Source organism: Bubalus bubalis, chromosome 2 (genome assembly GCF_019923935.1).
Source record: "Bubalus bubalis isolate 160015118507 breed Murrah chromosome 2, NDDB_SH_1, whole genome shotgun sequence".
Lineage (NCBI taxonomy): Eukaryota > Metazoa > Chordata > Mammalia > Artiodactyla > Bovidae > Bubalus > Bubalus bubalis.
The window spans coordinates 21707752-21733959 of NC_059158.1; the positions used below are offsets into that span (position 1 = coordinate 21707752).

The following is a 26208-nucleotide window of genomic DNA, read 5'->3' on the forward strand; positions in this document are numbered from 1 at the left end:
CATATGCTGCTCAGATATAATGCCCTCAAAATTTCCTCATTTAAAAATCTCATTTTAGAGAGGAACTACGTGGTTCACAAAATTAAAATAACCAACTTTGTGCCTCACATCGGTTTTTCTCCTGCTGTGTACAAAAAGGCATGTAAGAACTACCTGGTGTTCTTACCAGCGAAGGGCTACCAGCGTCACTGCCAGCAGGGCATCATAGCCTTCGCTCAGTGAGTCCTGCTGCTGCTGCTGCTGCTGCTGCTGCTAAGTCACTGCAGTCGTGTCCGACTCTGTGCGACCCCATAGACAGCAGCCCACCAGGCTCCCCCATCCCTGTGATTCTCCAGGCCAGAACGCTGGAGTTGTTGCCATTTCCTTGTCCACTGCATGAAGGTGAAAATTGAAAGTGAAGTCATTCAGTCATGTCTGACTCTTAGCTACCCCATGGACTGCAGCCTCCCAGGCTCCTCCGTCCATGGGATTTTCCAGGCAAGAGTACTGGAGTGGGGTGCCATTTCCTAGGCGCAGCCTTCTCTGAAATGATCCTACACAATATAGCGGCTGCACTGCTGAGGTTACGGTTGCACCTGATGTCTGAATGGCTTTACCAAAATTAATGCAGCAAGATTTTCTTTGAGATTCAACTTTATTTTCCCCACAAGTGCTCCACCTACATCAGTGAAAAACGTCTGATCAAATCATCAAACCATGGAATTTTAGTAGAGGCATGATTCAAATAAAAGAATGAATGTTATTTTCTAGTAACTCCTGGAAAATATTACTAATAATATTCCTTACAGTGTTTCAGTGGTTTTATGTTCTTTTTTGGCTTCATGTAATATAAACGCATGTCTTTTTGCAAATAGATGTGGGACAATGCACCCAAATGGGAGTGCAAATAAAAATCCTTGGAGCTGTTAAAACAGTAACTACAAAGCAGATGCTGTCAGAACACTGAAACAGCATCTCTAGAAGTTGAAATAAATACATGAACTTAGAATCTGAACACTCACTTTTCAATGGGAATGAAGGAAACAAATTTCCTGCAGAGTTGCCAAAGGAAATTTTAGATAACTCATGGGGCATACATATATATCTGAATAGTTCTGGCGTTCAAAGTCTTTCTATTAAACTGTCCTCCTCACCCATCATCTGGAGTCAGAGTCCTTCCAAAGCACCTTCTTCATCGCTCCCTTCACATCCCTGTTCCTCAGCGTATATATGAGGGGGTTGGTCATGGGGATAATGACAGTGTAGAAGAGAGACATGAACTTGTCCTGATCCTGGGAGTCGCTGCTGCTGGGCCGAAAATACACAGAGATGGCTGTGCCAAAGAACAGGGAGACCACTGTGAGGTGGGATCCACATGTGCCAAATGCTTTTCTCTGCCCTGCAGTGGACTTTATTCTTAAGACCGCCCGGACAATCCGACCATAGGAGAACATGATTAATGAAACAGGTGTGAGAAGAATGACGACACTGCCAAAGAAGGTCACATACACATTCATGGTGGTGTCAACACAGGCAAGTTTGAGAAAAGGAGGGATCTCGCAAAGGAAATGGTCTAATTTATTTCTCCCACAAAGTGGTAAAAGGAAGATGAGCACTGTCTGCAATAAGGAGATGGCAAAACCAGTGACCCACGAAGCAGAAGCCATCAGGGCACACAGACGGGGGTGCATGATTACCGTGTAGTGAAGGGGCCTGCAAACAGCCGCATAACGGTCAATTGCCATAACTCCTAGGAGAATACATTCTGTACATCCCAAACCCAGAGAGATGTACATTTGAACTACACAACCACCAAAGGAGATGGATTTGTCTGCTCCACTGAGATTAAATAGGAACTGGGGAACGATGCTGGTGGTGTAGCACATGTCCAGAAAGCTCAGGTTAGAGAGGAAAAAGTACATCGGGGTGTGAAGATGTGGGTCCAAGTAGGACAATGCAATGATGGTTGTGTTTCCCAACAAAGTGAAGATGTAGAAGATCAAAAGAATTACCAAGAGGATGAGCTCAAGTTGAGGCCTGTCAGAGAAACCTAATAGGATAAACCCAGTGAAGGAACTTCCATTTTTCTGTTCCATCCTTTGCTAGCACAGGGCTCCTGTCAAACCAAGCATTTAGCAATTTATAAAAGGTATTTTCCAAAAAAGAGCAGGGTTGAAGAGGAAAATCTATCATGTTCAAAGGCATGGCCACAGGATTTTATATACAACTATTTGAATAATCATGTACCCACTGAAATTGATATATCTGAACTCAATTAGTTCTATACTATTCACAAAAAGTTATATATTGATATTTAATACAAGAAAATAATAAATAAAATACTAAGATCAAATAATGAACCTCGGTTTGCATCAATCATAGATATAATATGTCTTTCAGATTGAGATTAATAGGACTGAAGTACAATCATTATATATGTACATTTTAGAGAAATTGGAAGTAAGGAAAAATCAAGGCAGAATGATTAGAAAGAGTAAGAAAGATGTAGACACAGGGAGAAAGTTTATTTTAAATATGTTTCTCATTATTCTACATAACTGTATGTGTATGTATCTCACATGTAATTGAATAATACAAAAAAATCTCTAAAATGCATTCAGATATAGAATAGTATAAGCTAGAATGTACTTATACAAAGAATTATATTACATTTGAAGTATCACTAAGAGTGCTGCATGCAAACATTTTGGCAGAATTGTTGTCTCTCTACTCCTAATACATTATATTTGTGAATGCTATACCCCAATCTTTCTGTATAGTAGTAAAAAATAAACTGTTGAGAGTTTGAAAATATTACCATTCAATTACAGTGCTTAATGCTTGCCCTTGAGATAACTAAAGTATAGTAGTAAAAAATAAACTGTTGAGAGTTTGAAAATATTACCATTCAATTACAGTGCTTAATGCTTGCCCTTGAGATAACTAAAATTACTACACCAATTTAACAAGAACTCCAAAACTTTATTCACTGTGCATAGTCAGTTCATGGGCTTTCCTGATGACTCACCAGTAAAGAACCTGCCTGCCAATGCAGGAGATACAGGAAATGTGGGCTCAGTCCCTGCATTGGGAAGATACACTGGAGAAGAAAATGGCAACCCACTCTAGTACAGAGAAACTGGTGGGCTACAGTCCAGGGAGTCGTAAAGACTCAGACATGACATAGTGACTAAACAACAAAAATAGTCAGTTCACAGCAGAAGTTCAAAACCCAGTGATCATCACTTACCTCTTCTTTCTGTTGATTTCATTTTCACATATTACCAGCAACTAAAAGCCTGGAATTCCTAAAGAAGATAGGCTTATGCACTATCAACATTTTAATCAAGATAAATATTTTTTAAAGATAGCCAATTGTGTAATCTGTGCACAAAGTGTAATGGTTTACAACACTCCCTATGATAAATAATTAGATAAATATATACAAACACAGATGCACTGTCAGTGCAATGACAGGTCAAAGATAGGATGTAAAACTACAAGTATTAATAATGCAAGGGAAGATATAAAGAGAAGTACACTTTGGTATTATAAAACTCTAAGAACATCCATTTACAGTAGGTTAATTTTACATATGCACCTTTCTGGGAGCTATCTTGAAACATTACTTACATCAAACCAAACGCAACACCAGCCCTAAGGTTAGCTGATTACCATATTCATCTAACTATTTATTATTGCATAGACATGATCATTGGTATTCCCTGGTGGCTCAGACGGTAAAGAGTCTACCTGCAATGCGGGAGACCTCAGTTTGATCCCTGGGTCGGTAAGATCCCCTGGAGAAGGAAATGGCAACCCACTCCAGTATTCTTGCCTGGAAAATCCCATGGACAGAGGAGCCTGGTGGGCTACAGTCCAAAGGAGCAAAAAGAGTTGGACACAACTGACCGACTTCACTTTCACTTTTTCATGATCATCCATTAACTTAAGCAACATAAGAAAGTAGGTAATTCAGTTCTATTGCATTCAAATGATTAGGCACATAGTGCATTTTTAATTCTTCTAAGGCTTTCAAACTTTGAATCTGAATTGGGTGTAGACCCGCTGCTGTGTGAAAGAAAGTGATACAATATTGTCATAAAATAAATGTTAAAAAAAACTGAGTAAAGGAAAAAGTGTGAAAGTGTTACTCACTCAGTCACATCCAACTCTTTGTGACCCCGTGGACTGTAGCCCACCAGGTTCCTCTGTCCTTGGGATTTTCCAGGCAAGAATACTGGAGTAGGTTGCCATGCCCCCCTCCAGGGGATCTTCCTGGCCCAGGGATTGAATCCACATTTCTACTCACATTTCTTTTGTCTCCTGCATTGGCAGGCAGGTTCTTCACCACTAGCGCCACCTGGGAAGCCCATTAATGAAGGAAAAGTAAGAGCCAAATGTAAAAGCTGGATTTACAAAAGGCAGAGGAACCAGAGATCCAATTGCCAATATTAGTTGGATCATAAAAAAGCAAGGAAAGTCCCCAAAAATTCTACTTCTGCTTCACTGACTACACTAAAGCCTTTGACTGCTGGACCACAACAAACTGTGGAAAATTCTTAAAGAGATGGGAATACTAGACCACCTAACCTGTCTTCTGAGAAACCTGTATGCAGGTTTCATACAAGAAGCAACAGTTAGAACAGGACATGGAATATGGACTGGTTCAAAATTGGGAAAGGAGTACATCGTGCCTATGTATTGTTATCCTGCTTATTTAACTTATATACAGAGTACATCATGTGAAATGCCAGGCTGAATGGTTCACAAGCTGGAATCAAGACTGATTGGAGAAACATTGAAAACCTCAGATACGCAGATGCTACCGCCCTGATGGCAGAAAGCAAAGAGGAACTAAAGAGCCTCTTGATGAAGGTGAAAGAGGAGAGTGCAAAAGCTGGCTTAAAATTTAACATTCAAAAAACTTAAGATCATGGCATCTGGGCCCATCACTTCATGGCAAATAGATGGGGAAAATGGAAACAATGACAGATTTTATTTTCCTGGGCTCCAAAATCACTACAGATGGTGACTGCAGCCATGAAATTAAAAGACCCTTGCTCCTTGAAAGAAAAGCTGTGACAAACTTAGATAGCATATTAAAAGCAGAGACATCACTTTACTAACAAAGGTCCGTACACTCAGAACTATGGTCGTGTATGGATGTGAGAATTGAACCATGAAGAAGGGTGAGTGCCAAAGAATCGATGCTTTTGAATTGTGGTACTGGTGAAGACTCTTGAGAGTCCCTTGCACTGCAAGGAGATGAAGCCAGTCAATCCTAAAGGAAATCAACACTGAATGTTCACTGGAAGGACTGATGTTGATGCTGAAGCTCCAATACTTTTGCCACCTGATGTGAAGAGCCAACTCAATGGAGAGACTCTGATTTTGGAAAAGATTGAGCACAGGAGGAGAAGGCATCAACAGAGGATGAGATGGTTGGATAGCATCATTGACTCAATGGGCATGAACTTGAGATGGTGAAAGACAGGGAAGCCTGGGATGCTGCATTCCTGGGGTTGCAAAGTCCGACCTGACTGAACGACTGAACAACATCTACAAAGACTCAAATGAAAGAAGAGGTAGTGGTGGAGGGGCCCTGGGGAATATTCCTTCATCAATGGCATAAATGTCCTCCATGTCCCATAATTTAGTGGCAAGGAAAGAAAAAAAAGATCGGATGGTTTGAAATATAAAAAGGACACATAATAGAAATTTAATACATCATGTATGAGAAGGATTAAGCTAATCTAACTTAACACTCAATCACAGAACAGTATGGAAGAGCACTAGTTCACACACCTCCAAAAACAATACTTAATTAAAAATTCTCACATTTAAAGTTTGAAACATCAAAGTATCCAAAATTTGAAGGCTGGAAAGATATGCTACTTATAGCTAATAATGCTGGGATTCCCTGGTGGTCCAGGGGTGAAGAGTCTGCCATGCAATGTAAAGGACACAGGTTTGATCCCTGGTCAAGGAAGATCCCACATGAGCAGGACAACTATGATTCCATATGCACAGGGCAGCTGTGCCCATCCGCCACAACTACTGTCCCCTGCACCACAACTACTGAAGCTCGTGCTCCACAACAGGAGAAGACAACGCAGTGAGAAGCCAGCGCACCACAGCTAGAGAGTAGCCTCTGCTCGCTGCACCTGCAGAAAGCCTGTGAGCAGCACCCAAGATCTGATGCAGTCAAAAATTAAATGAGTAAATACAGAAATAGTTTTGAAAATAATAATAATAATGCCAACACTGTTGGTATTTTTGATTGTTTGATATGCACTACAACTTTTACATGCATAATCTCAACTATCTCCGAAGAAGTTTGACATTTATTACTGTTACTCTTCTATATTTGAAGAGATAGATTAAAGTGGTTAAGCATCTTAGCCAAGATTATTAAAATCCTAAATTTGTAAACAAAAATTAGGTCTCTTTGATATCAAAGTTTGTGTTTTTAGCAAACACATCGCTTTATTGCCAGACATGAATATATTAAAATTCAGAGGACACCACTGCAGATGGCAGGGTTTACAATTTCATAAGACTTCATTCTTCCTTTGATTTCTTATAAGAATGTGATCTGTGGTATTCACAACAGAAGTCTATATAGAAAAAAATTTATAACAGAATTATAAAGTTTTGACAGTCTAAATGTGCAATGACAGGATATATTCCCTGACTCACACCTGCTCAGAAGAGCAAATACAACCTATGGCTCAGTCTCATGAACATACATAAAAATACTGACACATTCATCCTGGATGAACTGCTGGAAAATTTTTCTAAATGTACCTCATAAAGGAAGCATTCACCAAAGTGAAGGGCAAATATAAAATGTTAATTCATCAAAGGAAAACACCAATACAAAAATGGACCAGTGTAATAAAATGATGATATATTTTATCATCATATCGATAAGGACCAGAAAGGCAGTTGATAAAAGATAAAATCTGGTCAAGATGAAGTTGTTCAAACCATTTGCAATTATACAGAATAATATTCATTTATTAGAAAAGGGATGCTGAATGACCAGGTATCTGCCAGGTCTAAAAATCAATGATTTTATACTGAAAAATTTAATGTCAGACAACAACAAACAAAAGCAACACCAACTAAAACAGAAAAAAAGAATGTAGTGTCTTTGTATGTTACAAATGATTCTGGTCCAAGTGGAAATTACACTGGAAGGTAATTAGGATACCAATGTCATATTTGCTCCTTTAAATACTTTTTCTCTAAAGAAATTCAGGAAGTTATCCCTTCCTGAGGACACCAGGTATGGGAAACTTCAAGGTGCAAGATGCAAGAGTACATTCTGCTGGCCTGGGTCACACCAATCCCTTGCTCCTTCTCTACTCAGCACCCGCCCTTCCTAAAGTTTTTTGCACCACCACAGAAGGCAATGTTCCAAGGTAAGGAATATTATTTGGCTGAGGTTAAGTGGGAAATTTTTAACTCCTTCCTACCACATTTAAAGAATTCTGCTTTTTAATTGGGAATTATCATCTATGTTAAAATACATATCAACTGACCTAATGCAATAAGGAATACTGATATGTATGAGACAAACTGCATAAACAATAAAAACTAGAAATATTAAGCACATTCATCCTGCTACAGGAACAACAAATACTATCCTTGGTAACCATCATGATATGACATGAAATAGGCAAATGCTGCTATACAAGCTACATATCAATAAATACTTGGATACAAAAGTGAAATAAATGAAAAAATCAAAGTATATGTATGTATATATAGAAAATATTAAGTAGGTAAAATTGAACAGAATCTGCAAGATAAAGATGACATCTTACATAACAATCATTTTTTAAAAGAATATAATAGAAATTATATGTCACAAGAACACAATTCTACTATACTAATTCAGAGAAGAGGCATCAAATGAGAGAGGTTAGATGCTTAATACAGACACATATCAGTGCCAGAGGTATGTTTACAGTTATAATAACTATATTACTGTCAATAATATAACTAAAATTTTAGTGTAAGAAGTATTTCAAGAAAACTAACTACTTGCTGTGCAAACCAAACATTTTAAAGACAAAAGATCTCAAGATAATGTCTCTTTAAGAGATCTCAAATTATGCAACATTCACTAATAAATTTAAAGTTCAAACTCTACCCTATCCAGTTCCTCAAGGAATCCTGAAAAGGTGCAGACAAAATCCCTGCAACCTCAGAGCCATAACTGAATCACCTTTACCTTAATAATCCTTCTGTCTCAGCTTAACTCCGATACATTAGGACTGGTCCCTAATGGCAATGAAGGGCTTATAAATGAGGAGCAAATGGATCTATCATGGTATCAGAAATAACAGTTCTAATCATTATGGACAACATTTGGCCAGGTTGGGAAGGAGAGGCTGAAGTAGGAATTCCTTTGCAAGCTATTTATTGATCGAATGTTCTCAGGATAAAGAGAATCAAAGAGCAAAATAGAGCAGACAATGCTGCTAAGCAAGGATGTGATCGCAAATGGAATAGCATAAGCCTGGTCCCAGAGAAATCTGGAACAGGACTCTCCAACAACTATCTGCTGATAAAAAGTATTCTATCTTCACTAATACAATCACTGCTACCCACATGCTGCTGACTGAGCATTTCAAGAGTGGCAGCTAAGGAACTGAAGTTTAAATTTAATTCAGGTTAATTTAAATATCTAGTCATTTAAATGTGACTAGTTACTAGTATACAGAATAACAAGCTGTTGAACATGCATTGTGTCAGACGTAGCTCCACTTGACCCAAAGGCAATCTTTTATATATCCCAAGGATCTGTCGTTGACTGCAAGCTGCCCCAACCAAGTTCAGGAGACCTCCTGGTAATGTGGCTCCCGTTCAACTGATGGCAATTTTCTGAAGAAGGAACGGGCTCTGAAGCTATCGGTCAATACTCAATGCAAATATCATGTGGACCGGTGAACCCACCAGCCAGTAGAAAAGATCTGATCTGGACACCAAAAGCATTCATACAAAACCTAGAGTCCATTCATACAAAACGTAGAGTCCATTCGTAAGTGTGTGCAAGGATGAAAGGACAGTCACCAGTGTACATTACACATCACCTCAGTGCAAGGCCATCAGAAAATTGTCATTTGCCTTATTCACCAATAAATTAAACATTCAGATCACCTTTTCTGGCCCACGTTTCTCCTCTCAAATTGGTATTTCTCCTCAATTGAAGAATGATCGTTTTCCATTAACAATAAATTCAAAAATGCATTGACACAATTACCATGAAATGGACGTTCATTGTTGTAACTGTCAAACTAGCATTTGGAAGATTACTTATGTTCATTTCTTTGAGAAAATGAACATTTTAAAACTACAGGTATTGACAATATACTTTAAGAAACATTCTGCAATTTCACAGCAAATAGGAGCCGAGGAAAAAATGAAAGTGTATAGTCTAATATGTTCACATTCACATATATGCTATTATTCAATTACTGAAGGACATGTTTTATGACAGCCAAATATCCTGAATTTAAATTGTTTCATATATCCATATTGAGACCTGGGAACACAAAGTTGGCTTCCATAAGGAACACTTAAGTTTAGTTCTGAAATTTGGTGAATTTCTATAGTAGTATCTGTTTCTTCTGCCAACTGACATGTATGTTACTCAATTTAGCCTTTCAGGAACACTTGCAACTGAAAACAAACTCACTTACCAATTCCTAAAGTACCACAGAGATCGAGTTCCTGTCCTCTCGGTCTTATTCCCCTTATGTGAGTGTCCTAAGCTCATTCCCTATCTCATTTCCAGTTCCTGCCTTTAATACAGTACTGGGCTTTGGAACCTGTGTATATAGACTAAGAATGCAGGTTGTATGAAATGGGTACACAAGTTGACTCTACCAACTTGGAATTGGAATGTCCTTAATTTTCCTTAAGCAAGAAGATGCTTTCTCTTGATAACTTCAAATACCTTCACAGGGTACTGAAGATCAGCATTGTGCCTAGCTAGTAGGATGACATAGGAAGGCTATTTCAAACGCTCAGGATTCCTTCTGAATATAATGTCTTGGCTCTATGATGGGGAGCTCATTATGAAAGCATGAGATTGGTTTGAACCTGCAGTATAATGGTCTGGTGAAAACAGTTTACCTGACTGAAGTCTCTGGGGAATGTATGTCCTGTACTGTTAATTAGCTGATGTCACCTAGCTGCCCAGAGATGACAATCCTCAGGGAAAATGAATATCAAGGAGAATGCAAGAGGATACCTAACCTGCCTCTTTTATAACTTCTCATAATTGACAGAGGTCAGATAATTCCCTTGACTTCTCAGTTACCTTAACTCTCCTCTTTTAATGGTTTATATATTTTACTAAACACTTGAGATTTTTTTCTACAATTGCAAAAAAAAAATATTATCCATATATAAATAAGAACTCATTCAGTTACTTAATTTTAAAAGTAAATTAATTTTTATCTAATATTCATAACTAACTTTTAATGGATCACAGAGTTACCAATTAGGCAGTTCCTATCTAATCTTTAAGGTAAATATATTAAAGATCAGCCACCACATTTTACTTCCAAACTTCTAATATGGCTAAAGAAAAACTACCAGTCCTCTATGATATTATTCAAATTCTATCTGAAAGTTGTAATGATTTACATAAACAAACAGAAAAATTATTGACTTTTTAAATAAAACTTCCATGGTTTGTTTAAGTTCAACTCAATTTTGCATTTATTTCCACATGACTGAGTTAAACAAGATAGGTATAATTGTTAAAGTAAACTGAAGGAAATTTGATGGATATTGTGTGTTTTGAAGTTTGAAGATTAATTAATTTCAAAACAACTTATACACTTGACTATATAGGCAAAAGGCAGGAATAATTAGCATCTGTCCATGGAAGGCTTTAGCTGTAGCCACCAAAAGCAGCTTCAAAAAATATAAAATCTCTTTTCCCCACTAGAACACATTTTCTTTCAGACTAATAGACAACTTCTAATTAGTAGTATAAGCTATCGCAGGGAAAGCTATTTAGGTTTGAAGTATCTTGGGTTTTATATGTCATTAATCAGACAAGTATACAGATCTTCTATAAATAATTTACATGCTATAGCCAAACATTTCCCATAGAACCATAAATTCCAGTTTTTTTTAATAACATTCTACACGTAGGGAGAAATTATCTTTTCCTTAAAATACTCTTAGAGTAGAATTTTCTCAGTAATCTCTCTACTAGTTAAATTCCATTGTAATATTTATAAGGAAGTCAAGTAAAGATTAGTATTGCATAAGGTGTCCAGAGATGGAGGGAATTACAGACCTGCAATTAACATTTCTTCCTATTTCTATGTTGATGTTGCAAATATTAATTGGAAAAATAATGTTGGATAATAATTTGACATTATCTAGAATGTGATATGGATGTGGAAGTAAAGTCCGATGCTGTAAAGAGCAATATTGCATAGGAACCCGGAATGTTAAGTCCATGAATCAAGGCAAACTGGAAGTGGTCAAACAGGAGATGGCAAGAGTTAACATCAAAATTTTAGGAAACAGTGAACTAAAATGGACTGGAATGAGTGAATTTAACTCAGATGACCATTATATCTACTACTGTGGGCAAGAATCCCTTAGAAGAAATGGAACAGCCATCAGAGTCAACAAAAGAGTGCAAAATGCAGTACTTGGATGCAGTCGCAAAAATAACAGAATGATCTCTGTTCACTTCCAAGGCAAACCATTCAATATCACAGGAATCCAAATCTATGCCCCAAACAGTAATGCTGAAGAAGCTGAAGGTGAACAGTTCTATAAAGACCTACAAGACCTTCAAGAACTAACACCCAAAAAAGATGTCCTCTTCATTATAGGGGACTGGAATACAAAAGGAGGAGGTCAAGAGAAGCAGGCAAATTCGGCCATGGAGTACAAAATGAAGCAGTTCAAAGCCTAACAGAGTTTTGCCAAGAGAACACACTGGTCATAGCAAACACCCTCTTCTAACAACACAAGAGAAGACTCTACACATAGACATCACCAGACAGTCAATAATGAAATCAGATTGATTATATTCTTTGCAGCCAAAGATGGAGAAGCTCGATACAGTCAGCAAAACCAAGACCAGGAGCTGACTGTGGCTCAGATCATGAACTCGCTATTGCCAAATTCAGACTTAAATTGAAGAAAGTAGGGAAAACAACTAAACCGTTCAGATAAATTCAGTTCAGTTGCTCAGACATGTCCGACTCTTTGCTACCCCATGGACTGCAGCACGCCAGGCCTCCCTGTCCATCCCCAACTCCAGGAGTTTACTCAAACTCATGTCCATTGAGTCGGTGATGCCATCCAACCATCTCATCCTCTGTAGTCCCCTTCTCCTCCACCTTCAATCTTTCCCAACATCAGGGTCTTTTCAAATGAGTGGGTTCTTCGCATCAGGTGGCCAAAGTATTGGAGTTTCAGCTTCAACATCAGTCCTTCCAGTGAACACTCAGGACTGATATCCTTTAGGATGGACAGTTTGGATTTCCTTGCAGTCCAAGGGACTCTCAAGAGCCTTCTCCAACACCACAGTTCAAAAGCATCAATTCTTCAGCACTCAAGTGTCTTTATAGTCCAACTCTCACAGCTATACATGACTACTGGAAAAACCATAGCCTTGACTAGATGGACTTTTGCTGGCAAAGTACTGTTTCTGATTTTTAATATGCTGTCTAGGTTGGTCATAACTTTTCTTCCAAGAAGTAAGCATCTTTTTATTTCATGGCTGCTATCACCATCTGCAGTGAATTTGGAGCCCAAAAAAATAAAGTCTGACACTCTTTCCCCATCTATTTGCCATGAAGTGATGGGACCAGATGCCATGATCTTAGTTTTCTGAATGTTGAGCTTTAAGCCAACTTTTTCACTCTCTTCTTTCACTTTCATCAAGAGGCTCCTTAATTCCTCTTCACTTTCTGCCATAAGGGTGGTATCATCTGCATATCTGAGGTTATTGATATTTCTCCCAGCAGTCTTGATTCCACCTTGTACTTCATTCAGCCCAGCTTTTCTTATGATGTATTCTGCATATAAGTTAAATAAGCAGGGTGACAATATACAGCCTTGATGTACTCCTTTTCCAATTTGGAACCAGTCTATTGTTCCATGTCCAGTTCTAACTGTTGCTTCTTAACATGCATACAGATTTTCAGGAGGCAGGTCAGGTGGTCTGGTATTCCCATCTCTTTCAGAATTTTCCACAGATTGTTGTGATCCACACAGTCAAAGGCTTTGGCATAGCCAAAAAGCAAAAGTAGATATTTTTCTGGAACTCTCTTGCTTTTTTGATGATCCAGTGCATGTCAGCATTGTTGATCTCTGGTTCCTCTGCCTTTTCTAAAACCAGCTTGAACATCTGGAAGTTCATGGTTCACATATTGTTGAAGTCTGGCTTGAAGAATTTTGAGCATCACTTTACTAGCATGTGCTGCTGCTGCTAAGTCACTTCAGTCATGTCCGACTCTGTGCAACCCCATAGATGGCAGCCCACCAGGCTCCCCTGTCCCTGGGATTCTCCAGGCAAGAATACTGGAGTGGGTTGCCATTTCCTTCTCCAATGCATGAAAGTGAAAAGTGAAAGTGAAGTCGCTCAGTCGTGTCCGACTCTTAGTGACCCCATGGACTGCAGCCTCCCAGTGAGAGAGTCATTTCCTAGGCAGGTTGATAGGAAATCTAGGGGTCCCCAAGGAGAGAGGGGTCTCCAAATGGAGGAAATAACCTGCAAGTGTCAGACATTTTTATCTCTCTTCAGGCAGGAGGAAACAAACTAACAATATTTTTTTTTCCTTCTCTATACAAATTTAAAGGGAGGTTTCTCTTAAAATACTGTGTTGCCGTAATGACACCTGGTTTCGCCTGAAGTTAGCTATTCTTGAGCCTAGAGATAACCAATGCCTTTTTCTTATGGAAATGTTTGTCTTAAGCTATGCTAATGTACTATGCCTTTACCCCAAACTCTGTCTCCAAGTCGTTTCTGCCTCTTGGCCCAGAACCTACTTGACAAACCAGTATGTTATACTCAGATATTGTTCCCCTAATCTATGTAAATGAAACTATTTGTATGGTGGTCTGCCCTTCTTTAAGATTCAAGTTAATCATTTTATGGCCCAAGATAAACCATTTGGTGCCAAGATTATCCCAAAATGCATCTTATGGGCGAGGGGCCTGGTGCCATTCTGAATTTTAAGACATTCCTTTCTTTCATTAACAGACTGCTAGTGACTATATAACATCCAGCTAAAGACTAGCAGGGGGGGTACTCTTTCTGGCCCCTTCTGATTCCTATGTCAGAAGCTTTCTCTATCTCCTTTATACTTTAATAAAACTTTATTACACAAAAGCTCTGAGCGATCAAGCCTCGTCTCTGGCCCCGGATTGAATTCTTCTCCTCCGGGGGCCAAGAATCCCGGTGTATTCGCGTGATTCAACAACAACTTTTCACCAGGCTCCTCCATCCATGGGATTTTCCAGGCAAGAGTACTGGAGTGCGGTGCCATTGACTTCTCCATTACTAGCATGTGAGATGAGTGCAATTGTGTAGTAGTTTGAACATTCTTTGGCATTGCCTTTCTTAGGGACTGGAATGAAAACTGACCTTTTCCAGATCATTCAGGTATGACCTAAATCAAATCCCTTACAGTTATACAGTGGACATGACAAATAGATTAAACGGATTAGATCTGATATAGACAGAGTGCCTGAAGAACTATGGATGGAGGTTTGTGACATTGTACAGGAGGCAGTGATCAAGACCATCCCCAAGATAAAGATATGCAAAAAGGTAAATTGGTTGTCTGACAAACCTTACAAATAGCTGTGAAAAGAAGAGACACTAAAGGCAAAGGAGAAAAGGAAAGATATACCCATTTGAATCAGAGTTCCAAAGAACAGCAAGGAGATATAAGAAAGCCTTCCCCAGTGATCAGTGCAAAGAAATAGAGGCAGACAATACAATGGAAAAGACTAGCGATCTCTTCAAGAAAATTAGAGATACCAAGGGAACATTTCATGCAAAGATGAGCTCAATAAAGGACAGAAATGGTATGGACCTAACAGAAGCAGAAGATATTAAGAAACGGTGGCAAGAATACACAGAAGAACTGTACAAACAAGATCTTCATGACCTAGATAATCATGATGGTGTGATCACTCACCAAGAGCCAGACATCCTGGAATGTGAAGTCAAGTGGGCCTTAGGAAGCATCACTACAAACAAAGCTAGTGGACGTGATGGAATTCCAGATGATCTATTTCAAATCCTAAAAGATGATGCTGTGAAAGTGCTGCACTCAATACTCCAGTAAATATGGAAAACTCAGCAGTGGCCACAGGACTGGAAAAGGTCAGCTTTCATTCCAATCTTTAAGAAAGGCAATGCCAAAGAATGTTCAAACTACTGTACAATTGCACTCATCTCACATGCTAGCAAAGTAATGCTCAAAATTCTCCAAGCCAGGCTTCAACAATACATGAACCATGAACTTCCAGATGTTCAAGCTGGTTTTAGAAAAGGCAGAGGGACCAGAGATCAACAATGCCGACATGCGCTGGATCATCAAAAAAGCAAGAGAGTCCCAGAAAAATATCTACTTTTGCTTTTTTGGCTATGCCAAAGCCTTTGACTGTGTGGATCACAACAATCTGTGGAAAATTCTGAAAGAGATGGGAATACCAGACCACCTGACCTGCCTCCTGAAAATCTGTATGCATGTTAAGAAGCAACAGTTAGAACTGGACATGGAACAATAGACTGGTTCCAAATTGGAAAAGGAGTACATCAAGGCTGTATATTGTCACCCTGCTTATTTAACTTCTATGCAGAATACATCATAAGAAAAGCTGGGCTGGATGAAGTACAAGCTGGAATCAAGAGTGCTGGGAGAAATATCAATAACCTCAGATATGCAGGTGATACCATCGTTATGGCAGAAAGCAAAGAAGAACTAAAAAGCCTCTTGATGAAGGTGAAAGAGAAGAGTGAAAAAGTTGGCTTAAAGGTCAACATTTAGAAAACTAAATGTTTTATGATCATGGCATCAGGTCCCATCACTTGGCAAATAGGTGGGGAAACAATTTAAAAAGTGAGAGACTTTATTTTTGGGGGCTCCAAAATCACTGCAGATGGTGACTGCAGCCATGAAATAAAAAGACGCTTGGTTGGAAGAAAAGCTATGACAAACTTAGACAGCATATTAAAAAGCAGACATTCTATTGCCAACAAAGGTTCATCGAGTCAAAGCTATGATTTTTCCAGTAGTCAGGTATGGATATGAGAGCTGGACTATAAAGAATGTTGAGTACTGAAGAACTGATGCTTTTGAACTGTGGTGTTGGTGAAGACTCTTGAAGGTCCCTTGAACTGCAAGGAGATCCAACCAGTCCATCCTAAAGGAAATCAGCACTGAATATTCACTGGAAGGACTGATGCTGAAGCTGAAGCTACAATACTTTGGCCACCTGATGCGAAGAACTCACTCATTTGAAAAGACCCTGATGCTGGGAAAGACTGAAGACAGGAGAAGGGGACCACAGAGGATGAGATGTTTGGATGGCATCACCAACGAGATGGACATGAGGTTGAGTAGGCTCCGGGAATTGGTGATGGACAGGAAAGCCTGGTGTGCTGCAGTCCATGAGGTTGCAAAGAGTCGGCTGAGCGACTGAACTGAACTGAGAAATGCTTATTTGCAATTACATATGTTTTTTCTATGCTATTTTTTTAAATTCTTATTCTATATTGGAATATAATACACTGAAAGCATAATCTATTTTTTTTTAATCTACAAATGAGGACTCATACAAATAAAAAGCATTGGTCTGTTAAAGACTCTGTTAAGAGGATAATAAGTTAAGCTACAAACTGGAAAAAAACATTTTCAAGCTACTTATCATACAAAACACTCATATCTAGAATATACAAACAACTCTCAAAACTCTACAATAAGAAAACAACTCAGTTAGAAAATACTTGAGTAGATGAAAAGCTAAACATGAAAAGATGTTTAGCATCACTAACCATCAAGAAAACACATATTAAGACCATTAAGAGTACCTACCTACTAGAACAATCAAGATGAAAAATATCGGAAAAATATCCAATGTTGGCTTCATTGTGGAAAAACTGAATCATGCATACATTTCTATATGAGAATATAAAATGATACATCTACTTTATAAAAGAGCTTGGATGTTTCTTTAAAATCCAAATACACACTTGCCATAGAGCCCAGTAATCACACTTTTGGGCATTTATGACAGAGAGAAAAAAAATGTATTCCACACAAAAACCTGTGCACAATTATTCATAGCAGTTTTATCTGTAACAGCAAAAAGCTGAAAATAACTAAAATATTCTAAACAAATAATGGTACATCCAAACTATGAAATACTACTTGGCAATAAAAAAGGAATAAGCTGTTAAGACAGACAACATCTTCGATGAATCTCAAGGGTATTATGTTGAATGAAAATAAGTCTGTCTTAATAGGTTAAATATTATATGATCCCAGCTTTATCCCATCCACAAAATTACAAAACAATAGAGATGGGGATCAAGTTAGTGGTGCCCAGGAGTGAGGGATGGTTATGGAGAGTGCAGGGGAAGGGAGGGAGGGAGTGTGACTATAAAGAGGTATCACAAAGAAGATGTGAGTGGTCATGGGGTCATTCCATATTTTGATCATGATTGTAGCTACAGGAATCTACATGTGAAAAAAATTATATGGAACTCTATACATATGTTGTACCAATGTCAGTTTCCTAGCTTTTAAATTGTATTATAGTTATGTAATAGTAAAGTAATGCTCAAAATTCTCCAAGTCAGGCTTCAGCAATATATGGACCGTGAACTTCCTGATGTTCAAGCTGGTTTTAGAAAAGGCAGAGAAGGCAATGGCACCCCACTCCAGTACTCTTGCTTGGAAAATCCCATGGACGGAGGAGCCTGTTAGGCTGCAATCCATGGGGTCGCTAAGAGTCGGACACGACTGAGCGACTTCACTTTCACTTTTCACTTCCATGCATTGGAGAAGGAAATGGCAACCCACTCCAGTGTTCTTGCCTGGAGAATCCCAGGGATGGGGGAGTCTGGTGGGCTGCTGTCTATGGGGTCACACAGAGCCAGACACGACTGAAGTGACTTAGCATAGCATAGAGGAACCACAGATCCAATTGCCAACATCCGCTGAATCATGGAAAAAGCAAGAGAGTTCCAGAAAAACATCTATTTCTGCTTTATTGACTATGCCAAAGCCTTTGACTGTGTGGATCACAACAAACTGTGGAAAATTCTGAAAGAGATGGGAATATCAGACCACCTGATCTGCCTCTTGAGAAACCTGTATGCAGGTCAGGAAGCAACAGTTAGAACTGGACAGGGAACAACAGACTGGTTCCAAATAGGAAAAGGAGTATGTCAAGGCTGTATATTGTCATCCTGCTTATTTAACTTATATGCAGAGTACATCATGAGAAATGCTGGGCTGAAAGAAGCACAAGCTGGGATCAAGATTGCTGGGAGAAATATCAATAACCTCAGATATGCAGATGACACCACCCTTATAGCAGAAAGTGAAGAGGAACTCAAAAGCCTCTTGATGAAAGTGAAAGTGGAGAGTGAAAAAGTTGGCTTAAAGCTCAACATTCAGAAAACGAAGATCATGGCATCCGGTCCCATCACTTCATGGGAAATAGATGGGGAAACAGTGGAAACAGTGTCAGACTTTATTTTTCTGGGCTCCAAAATCACTGCAGATGGTGACTGCAGCCATGAAATTAAAAGACGTTTACTCCTCGGAAGGAAAGTTATGACCAACCTAGATAGTATATTCAAAAGCAGAGACATTACTTTGCCAACAAAAGTTCGTCCAGTCAAGGCTATGGTTTTTCCTGTGACCACATGAAATGCTATGGATGTGAGAGTTGGACTGTGAAGAAGGTTGAATGCCAAAGAATTGATGCTTTTGAACTGTGGTGTTGGAGAAGACTCTTGAGAGTCCCTTGGACTGCAAGGAGATCCAACCAGTCCATTCTGAAGATCAGCCCTGGGATTTCTTTGGAAGGAATGATGCTAAAGCTGAAACTCCAGTACTTTGGCCACCTCATGCAAAGAGTTGACTCATTGGAAAAGACTCTGATGCTGGGAGGGATTGGGGGCAGGAGGAGAAGGGGATGACAGAGGATGAGATGGCTGGATGGCATCACTGACTCGATGGACATGAGTCTGGGTGTTGGTGATGGACAGGGAGGCCTGGCGTGCTGCGATTCATGGGGTCGCAAAGAGTCAGACACGACTGAGTGACTGAACTGAACTGAACTGAATGTATAACCATTGGGAAAAAGGTCAAAGGTAACCAAGACCTCTCTATATTATCTTTAGACCTTTCTGTTAATCTGCAACTATTTCAAAATAAAAAGTTTTTTTAAAAGGACTTGAATAGAAAAAGAACTAGAGAATAAGAAAAAGAGGGATAGACAGAAACACAAAGCAAAACAAAAACGGCAATGAGAGAGAGGAGAGAGGAAGCTGCTCAAAAGGCTAGAAGGTTCCTGTTCACTCATGACATACAGACTCCAGATTTCCCCTCCTCCCAGGGGCACACTGAATCTGCAGTTATACACATAAAACTGCTTCTAAAAGAAATGGCTACCTGCACCCGTCCACCCAGGGTTCAATGTGGAGGGAACAGACAGAAACACCCATCTCCCAGTCTTCTCCTGAAAGCGGTATAATTGCATATTTGAAAAGTTATTGCCTCGGGTTCTGGTAGATTGCTTACGACAGTAACAATTACCTTGCCCTGAACGAGGACCTGTGCTCCCGGACCGCAGCGGACAGGGCGGCTCAGACCTCCAAGCTCAAGCTCGAGCAGGGCCGTGCTGCAGGTCACAGTAGGAACTACCTAGAGGGTGACTGCATAAGTGGCTCCAGACACCAGGAGAACGGGAAGGACACGCTGCTGCGCACAGGTACAAGGGGCACGAGGCCTCCCTGATCTCCCCTAGGGCTGGACCTGGCTTCCAACGAGGAGAAGAAAATGGGTGCTTGTAGAAACAGGGCCCCGGCTTCTCGTCAGAAGAGGGAGAAATCCACCCAGGTTTTCATATTCTGTACAAGAGAGTGACCTGCCAGTGGCCCCACTTCTCTGAAGGACAATTAAGGAATCCAGTCTCTTTGAGGAAGAAGCAGGAGACTATCCCTGAAATAACTGGTCAGCGGTGCCCCTCCACCCTGGGTGCCATCTTGTGAACCATGACTGTCTCTCATGCCAGTTCTCACCCTGAGAACATGTTTAGAGGCCTGACTCCAGCTTTCTGAGTCATTCGGCCTCCACCCAAGTCAGGACCATTACTCTGTATTCACTCCCTTACATAGTGCCTCCTACCTTGGCTCTCACCCTGACTCCAGAACTTTCAAGGACTCGGGAACATGCCCAGACCTCTGAGTCCAGGCTGGTGTCTGGTGTTTGTGCTGCTTCTTTTCAAACCCACTGTCCTGTTTATTCTCAGGATGGTCACAGGATGCTGCTTCCGGGACCCATGGAGGTAACACTAAGTGGGCATTTTCTGATTTGTCCTCCACAGACCTTCCAAAGACACATGTGACCCAGCACCCCATCTCTGACCATGAGGTCCCCCTGAGACACTGGGCCCTGGGTTTCTACCTTGAAATCTCACTGACCTGGCAGCATGACACGGAGGACCAGACCCAGGACATGGAGCTTGTGGAGACCAGGCCTTCAGGGAATGGAACCTTCAAGATGTGGGTGGCCCTAGTGGTCCCTTCTGGAGAGGAGCAGAGATACAGGTGCCATGTGCAGCACAAGGGGCTTCAAGAGACCCTCACGCTGAGATGGGGTAAGGAGGACTGAAGTGGAGCTTCTTCTCAGATAAAGCTGGAGCCTTTCTGGACCCCTTCAGCAAGGTCACGATTCAACCTGAGGTTTGGGCCCCTTCTCTTTCCTCCACAGTACCTCCTCAGCCCTCTGTCCCCAACATAGACATCATTGTTAGCCTGGTTCTACTTGTAGTCATTGGAGTTGTGGTAACTGGAGAGTTGGACTATAAAGAAAGTTGAGCACTGAAGAATTAATGCTTTTGAACTGTGGTGTTGGAGAAGACTTTTGAGAGTTCCTTGGACTGCAAGGAGATCCAAGCAGTCCACTAAAGGAAATCAGTCCTGAATATTCATTGGAAGGACTGATGTTGAAGCTGAAACTCCAATGCTTTGGCCACATGATGTGAAGAACAGACTCATTTGAACAGACCCTGATACTGGGAAAGATTGAAAGCAGAAGGAGAAGGGGATGACAGAGGATGAGATGGCTGGATGGCATCACCAACTCAATGGACATGAAATTGAGTAAACTTCGGGAGTTGGCAATGGACACCGAGGCCTGGCGTGCTGCAGTCCATGGGGTCTCAAAGTCGGACACGACCGAGCAACTGAACTGAAATGAACTGAACTGGATTGTGATCTGGAGGAAGAAGCACTCAGGTAGGGAAGGGACGCAGGGATCTGAGTTTTCTTGTCTCACTAGGAGTTTCAAACCCAGGTAAATGTTTACCTGCCTAATTATTGGAAAGAACCCTCCACACACTCATTTGGAGTCTGAGATGATGCTAACAATGACCCTTATGTAAAGTACATGTAAAATGAAAGACAGATGATTCACTTTGTAATTCCAGCTGGGGGCCTGTCTATCAGCACGTGATGATCAGAGGGGAGGGTCCCAGCTGAAGACAGACCTCCGGAAGGGCAGTTGGTCCAGTCGCCTCAACAGCACCTTTCTTCATTCTCCTGATTTTGTCCTGGATTTGGTCACAGTTGCAAAATGTTCTGTGGGGTCCAGGACTAGGGGGTTCCTCTAGGATCTCATGATCCAGTCTTCTCTATGGCCTCTCACTTGATGTTTTCTTCTTGCAGGTGAAAAAGGAGGGAGCTACACTCAGGCTGCAGGTAAGTACAGAAGGGATGTGATTCCTGAGACCCTTGCCAGAGTGCAGACAGGAGGCCATGGGGGGCTCACCTTCCTCAAAATTCCTTCTCTAGTTTCTCTCCTGTGGGTTCTGACCACATCATGTCCACACGGGTGTCTGGAGGAACTTCTCTCTGGGCAGGGGAGTCTCCTGTGCAAATGCACGAGGGCAGGAAAGTGTCTGCATTCAAGGAAGAGCCAGAAGGCAGGTGTGGCTGGCCTAACGAGGAACTGAGATTAGATTCCATGTTTTGCCAGATCATACAGACCTAGATGATATTAGAAGGGTGTTGATGTTGTCTGAGTAAGATGTGGATTCGTAAGATGGTGTAAACAGAAGACAATCCATTGTGACTGCCCTTTAGAAGCATCACTCTGGTTGCTGTACATAATTAGGAGGTGAAGGGTGAGTGATGCACTAAAGGAAACTAGGAAATAGTGCAGTGACCAGGCTGGAGATGCTGGTGTTCACCTAGACCTCTCATTAAATCTAGACAGTTTGCAGTAGAGCCTGAGAATCTACCTTCATAACAAGTTTGCAGCTGATGCTGCTGGCTTTCAGATGACAGATTTAGTAGTGAGAATATAGACCAGGATTCCCACATGGCTGTGCATCAGCCTCCCCTATAGGACTTGTTCATAAGGGATTCCTGGACTCCATGCCCAGCACTCTTAGATGTTCGGTCTAGGAGGAGACCTGAGTATTTTGTAAGAAGCCTGACAAGCAGTCCTGATACTCAGTCAGATTTGGCAATGGCACCCACTCCAGTACTCTTGCCCAGAAAATCCCATGGATGGAGGAGCCTGGTAGGCTGCAGTCCATATGGTCACTAAGAGTCGGAGACGACTGAGCAACTTCACTTTAACTTTTCACTTTCATGCATTGGAGAAGGAAATGGCAACCCACTCCAGTGTTCTTGCCTGGAGAATCCCAGGGATGGGGGAGCCTGGTGGGCTGCCGTCTATGGGGTCACACAGAGTCGGACATGACTGAAGCGACTTAGCAGTAGCAGAGGCTTGTGATCAGAAAGTGATCAGGATGGGGAAGGGCTTAAATCCACATTTAAATGGGAAGAAAAAGTAAAGACATTTTCTGGAAGATACATGTTTTCTCTTCCAAGCAGGATAGGTAGCTGGACATTTTAGAAAGTAGTCTGATATCATAAAGTCTCTGAGTTGCTAAGAGAGCAGATCTAAATGCTCTCACCACAAAAAAAGAAATGGTAATTATGTGACATTATACAGGTGTAAGCTAAAGTTGTGGTGCTGATCATTGTGCAATAGAGAAAAGTATCAAATCACAGGTTGTACAGCCCTCAATATTTTATATCAATCATATCTCAGTAAAGCAGGGGGAAAAAATCTCTAATAGTTTGCCTACATGATAGCCTTATGAAGTTCTTCATGGAAAGAAAAGGGATTTCAATTTGTTGCAAAGGAGAGAAAGAGAGTGAGATTTGTGGTTTTATTTTATTTCAGCAAAAGTCACGGAACAGCCTGAGGATTCACAGCCAGCTCAGCATCCACAGTCTCTCCCAGGTGGGGAACCACATGGGAACCACCGACCCTGCACAGGGGGCAGAAGCCACTGTTCACAAAACAGACACTCCCTTAGCTGGAGGATGGACTCTGGTGCTAGGCCTGCTGTCTCTGCTGCCCCTGGCAACTCAATGACACTACCGCCATTTATGCTGTACAGGTCAAAACCTTCAGCGTGGTGTCAGCCTCTCTGTCTCAGTTCTGTTCAATTCAGTCTCAGTCGTGGCCAACACTTTGTGACCCAATGGACTGCAGCATGCCAGGCTTCCCTGTTTATCACCAACTCCTGGAGATTATGTAAACTCATGGCCATCGAGTCGAAGATGCCATCCAACCATCTCATCCTCTGTCATCCCCTTCCCCTCCCACCTTCGATCTTTCTCAGCAGCAGGATCTTTTCAAATAAGTCAGTTCTTCGCATCATGTGGCCAAAGCATTGAAGTTTCAGCATCATCTTTCCAGTGAATACTCAGGGCTGATTTCCTTTAGGATGGACTGGTTTGATCTCCTTGCTGGCCAAGGGACTCCCAAGAGTCTTCTCCAACACCACAGTTTAAAAACATCAATTCTTCTGCACTCAGCTTTCTCTATAGTCCAACTCTCACATCCATACATGACTACTGGAAAAAATCATAGCTTTGACTAGACTGACCTTTGTTGGCAAAGTTATGTCTCTGCTTTTTAATAAGCTGTCGAGGTTGGTCTTAACTTTTCTTCCAAGGAGCAAGCGTCTTTTAATTTCATGGCTGCAGTCACCATCTGCAGTGATTTTGGGGCCCCAAAAAATAGTCAGCCACTGTTTCTACTGTTTTCCCCATATATTTGCCATGAAGTGATGGAACCAGATACCATGATCTTAGTTCTCTCTGTCTCACTGTGTCCTTATTTGGAGTCCATGTGACTGGAGGAACCTAGTGCCATGTCCACCTGAAATGTTTAGGAAACAAGCTTTTCTCCTTCACGGTGGGAGGTGATCTTGGACTCCGACCAAAATGTTTAAGTGTGAAATTCCCTTCAGTTGGGAAGCGGGCATAGATTTGGAGGTAGAGGTGAGGGTTGTCATTGTTTAGTCTCTAAGTCATGTCTGACGCTTTGGGACCGCATGGACTATAGCCTGCACAGAACCTATGTCCATGGGATTTTCCAAGCAAGAATACTGGAGCGGTGACACCATTTCCTCCTCCAGGGGATCTTCCTGACCCAGGGATTGGACCCGGGTCCTGCATTACAGACAGATTATTTACTACTGGTTCACCAGGGAAGTCCCAGAGGTGAGGGTAAGCGATGGGGGAAATGTGGCAAATTTCAGGATTTGGACCAGTGATCTAGACCAGAACTTAATCTAGTACATTCTAGGCACTTGGCTTTGGCTGGATGAATGAGTGACTACCATATGACATCTTTCACTTCTCTAATGTTCTGTGATGGGATCCAGCTTCTGTCTACTTTAGTTTATATTCTAGATAAGTGGAATCCATTTTTGAATGATGAAATGATTACTCAAAATGTCCTTTCCTTGCCTTTGTCTCTTTCTAGGATTAAAAAGCCAGTACCTGTAAGTCTGCATGGGTTTGATATATACATACATGCATGTGTGCTAAGTCACTTCAGTCATGAATGTCTCTTGCAACGCTATGGACTGTTGCCTACCAGGCTCCTCTGTCCATGGGATTCTCCAGGCAAGAATACTGGAGTGGGTTGCCATGTCCTCCTCCAGGGGATCTTCCAACCCAGGGACCATACTCTCATCTCTTGCAGCTCCTGCACTGCAGGCAGTTTCTTTACTGCTGGCAAAGAGGAAAGCCCATGTGTGGTGTCTGTGTGTTACACTGATATTTTATATTGCTTTATCTTCCTTTGTACATGAATATCTTACTAGAGACATTATCCATAATATTTATCAGTTTATCAGTTTGTGACCCCCATCAAAGTCTTAAAAAATTACTAGTTCACACACCAAACTACGAACTTCACTAAACGACCAGATTTATATTTTGGCCAAAACAATTATTTCCTTAGTCTTGTAGTTATGGAAACTTTTTGTACTTTATTAGTTTTATTTGTTTTCCTGGAAGAGGAAGCCTTAAAACCAAGCCCACCATGTTACTGGAAATGGACTCTCCATGACCTATTTTTTCACTCCTGCTATTTTTCTGGTGCCAGGGCAGGGGCCTGAATATATGTCTACCTGAACCACAGGGACTTGGTCCACGGAGAGCTAACGATTCAACTATCTTAGCAGATCCAATGACATTTTTTCTTTTTTTTCTTCCAACAAGAAGCCAAAACTTTTTTGATAGAAACAGCACAAATTTCAAGCCCAGCTACAGTTACTCTTTTGAAATACCAAAGAAGGTCCTCTTTCCAGATGGTTACATTGTTAATTCCATATTAGCATTTACAATACCATGACTATTGTTCTTCAGTGCTGGGACAACGTTTGCTTTCGACACATTTGCTTGTGACATGACCAGTTCTACGCCCTTCACTTCCATGTCTGCCACATCTGTTTCAACAACCTCTTTCTCTTCACACTCTTCTTGTACAGTTGGAGTCTGGGTGTTTTCTGGAATGGTTGAGACAGCTTCATCTTGAACTTTTCATTCTCAGCAGCTACTAACTGTGCTTGCTGAGATAAAGCCTCAATCGTGGCTTAAAAAAA

At 40.9% G+C, this 26208-nt stretch overlaps 2 protein-coding genes across 2 annotated transcripts; one reads left to right on the forward strand and one right to left on the reverse strand.

The window, feature by feature from the left end:
• Positions 1 to 1136: 1136 nt before the first annotated feature.
• Positions 1137 to 2075, reverse strand: LOC102416240 (putative olfactory receptor 2B8). The gene has a single exon (XM_025295981.3). It carries the CDS (start codon positions 2073 to 2075, stop codon positions 1137 to 1139), a length of 939 nt encoding a protein of 312 aa, XP_025151766.3.
• Positions 2076 to 15573: 13498 nt separating this feature from the next.
• LOC123464667 (BOLA class I histocompatibility antigen, alpha chain BL3-6-like) lies at positions 15574 to 25105 on the forward strand. The gene is made up of 7 exons (XM_045162037.1): positions 15574 to 15594; positions 19800 to 19998; positions 20614 to 20886; positions 21000 to 21080; positions 21500 to 21526; positions 21956 to 21988; positions 25083 to 25105. The coding sequence occupies exons 1-7, from the start codon at positions 15574 to 15576 to the stop codon at positions 25103 to 25105; spliced, it is 657 nt and encodes a 218-aa protein (XP_045017972.1).
• The last annotated feature ends 1103 nt before the right edge of the window (positions 25106 to 26208 follow it).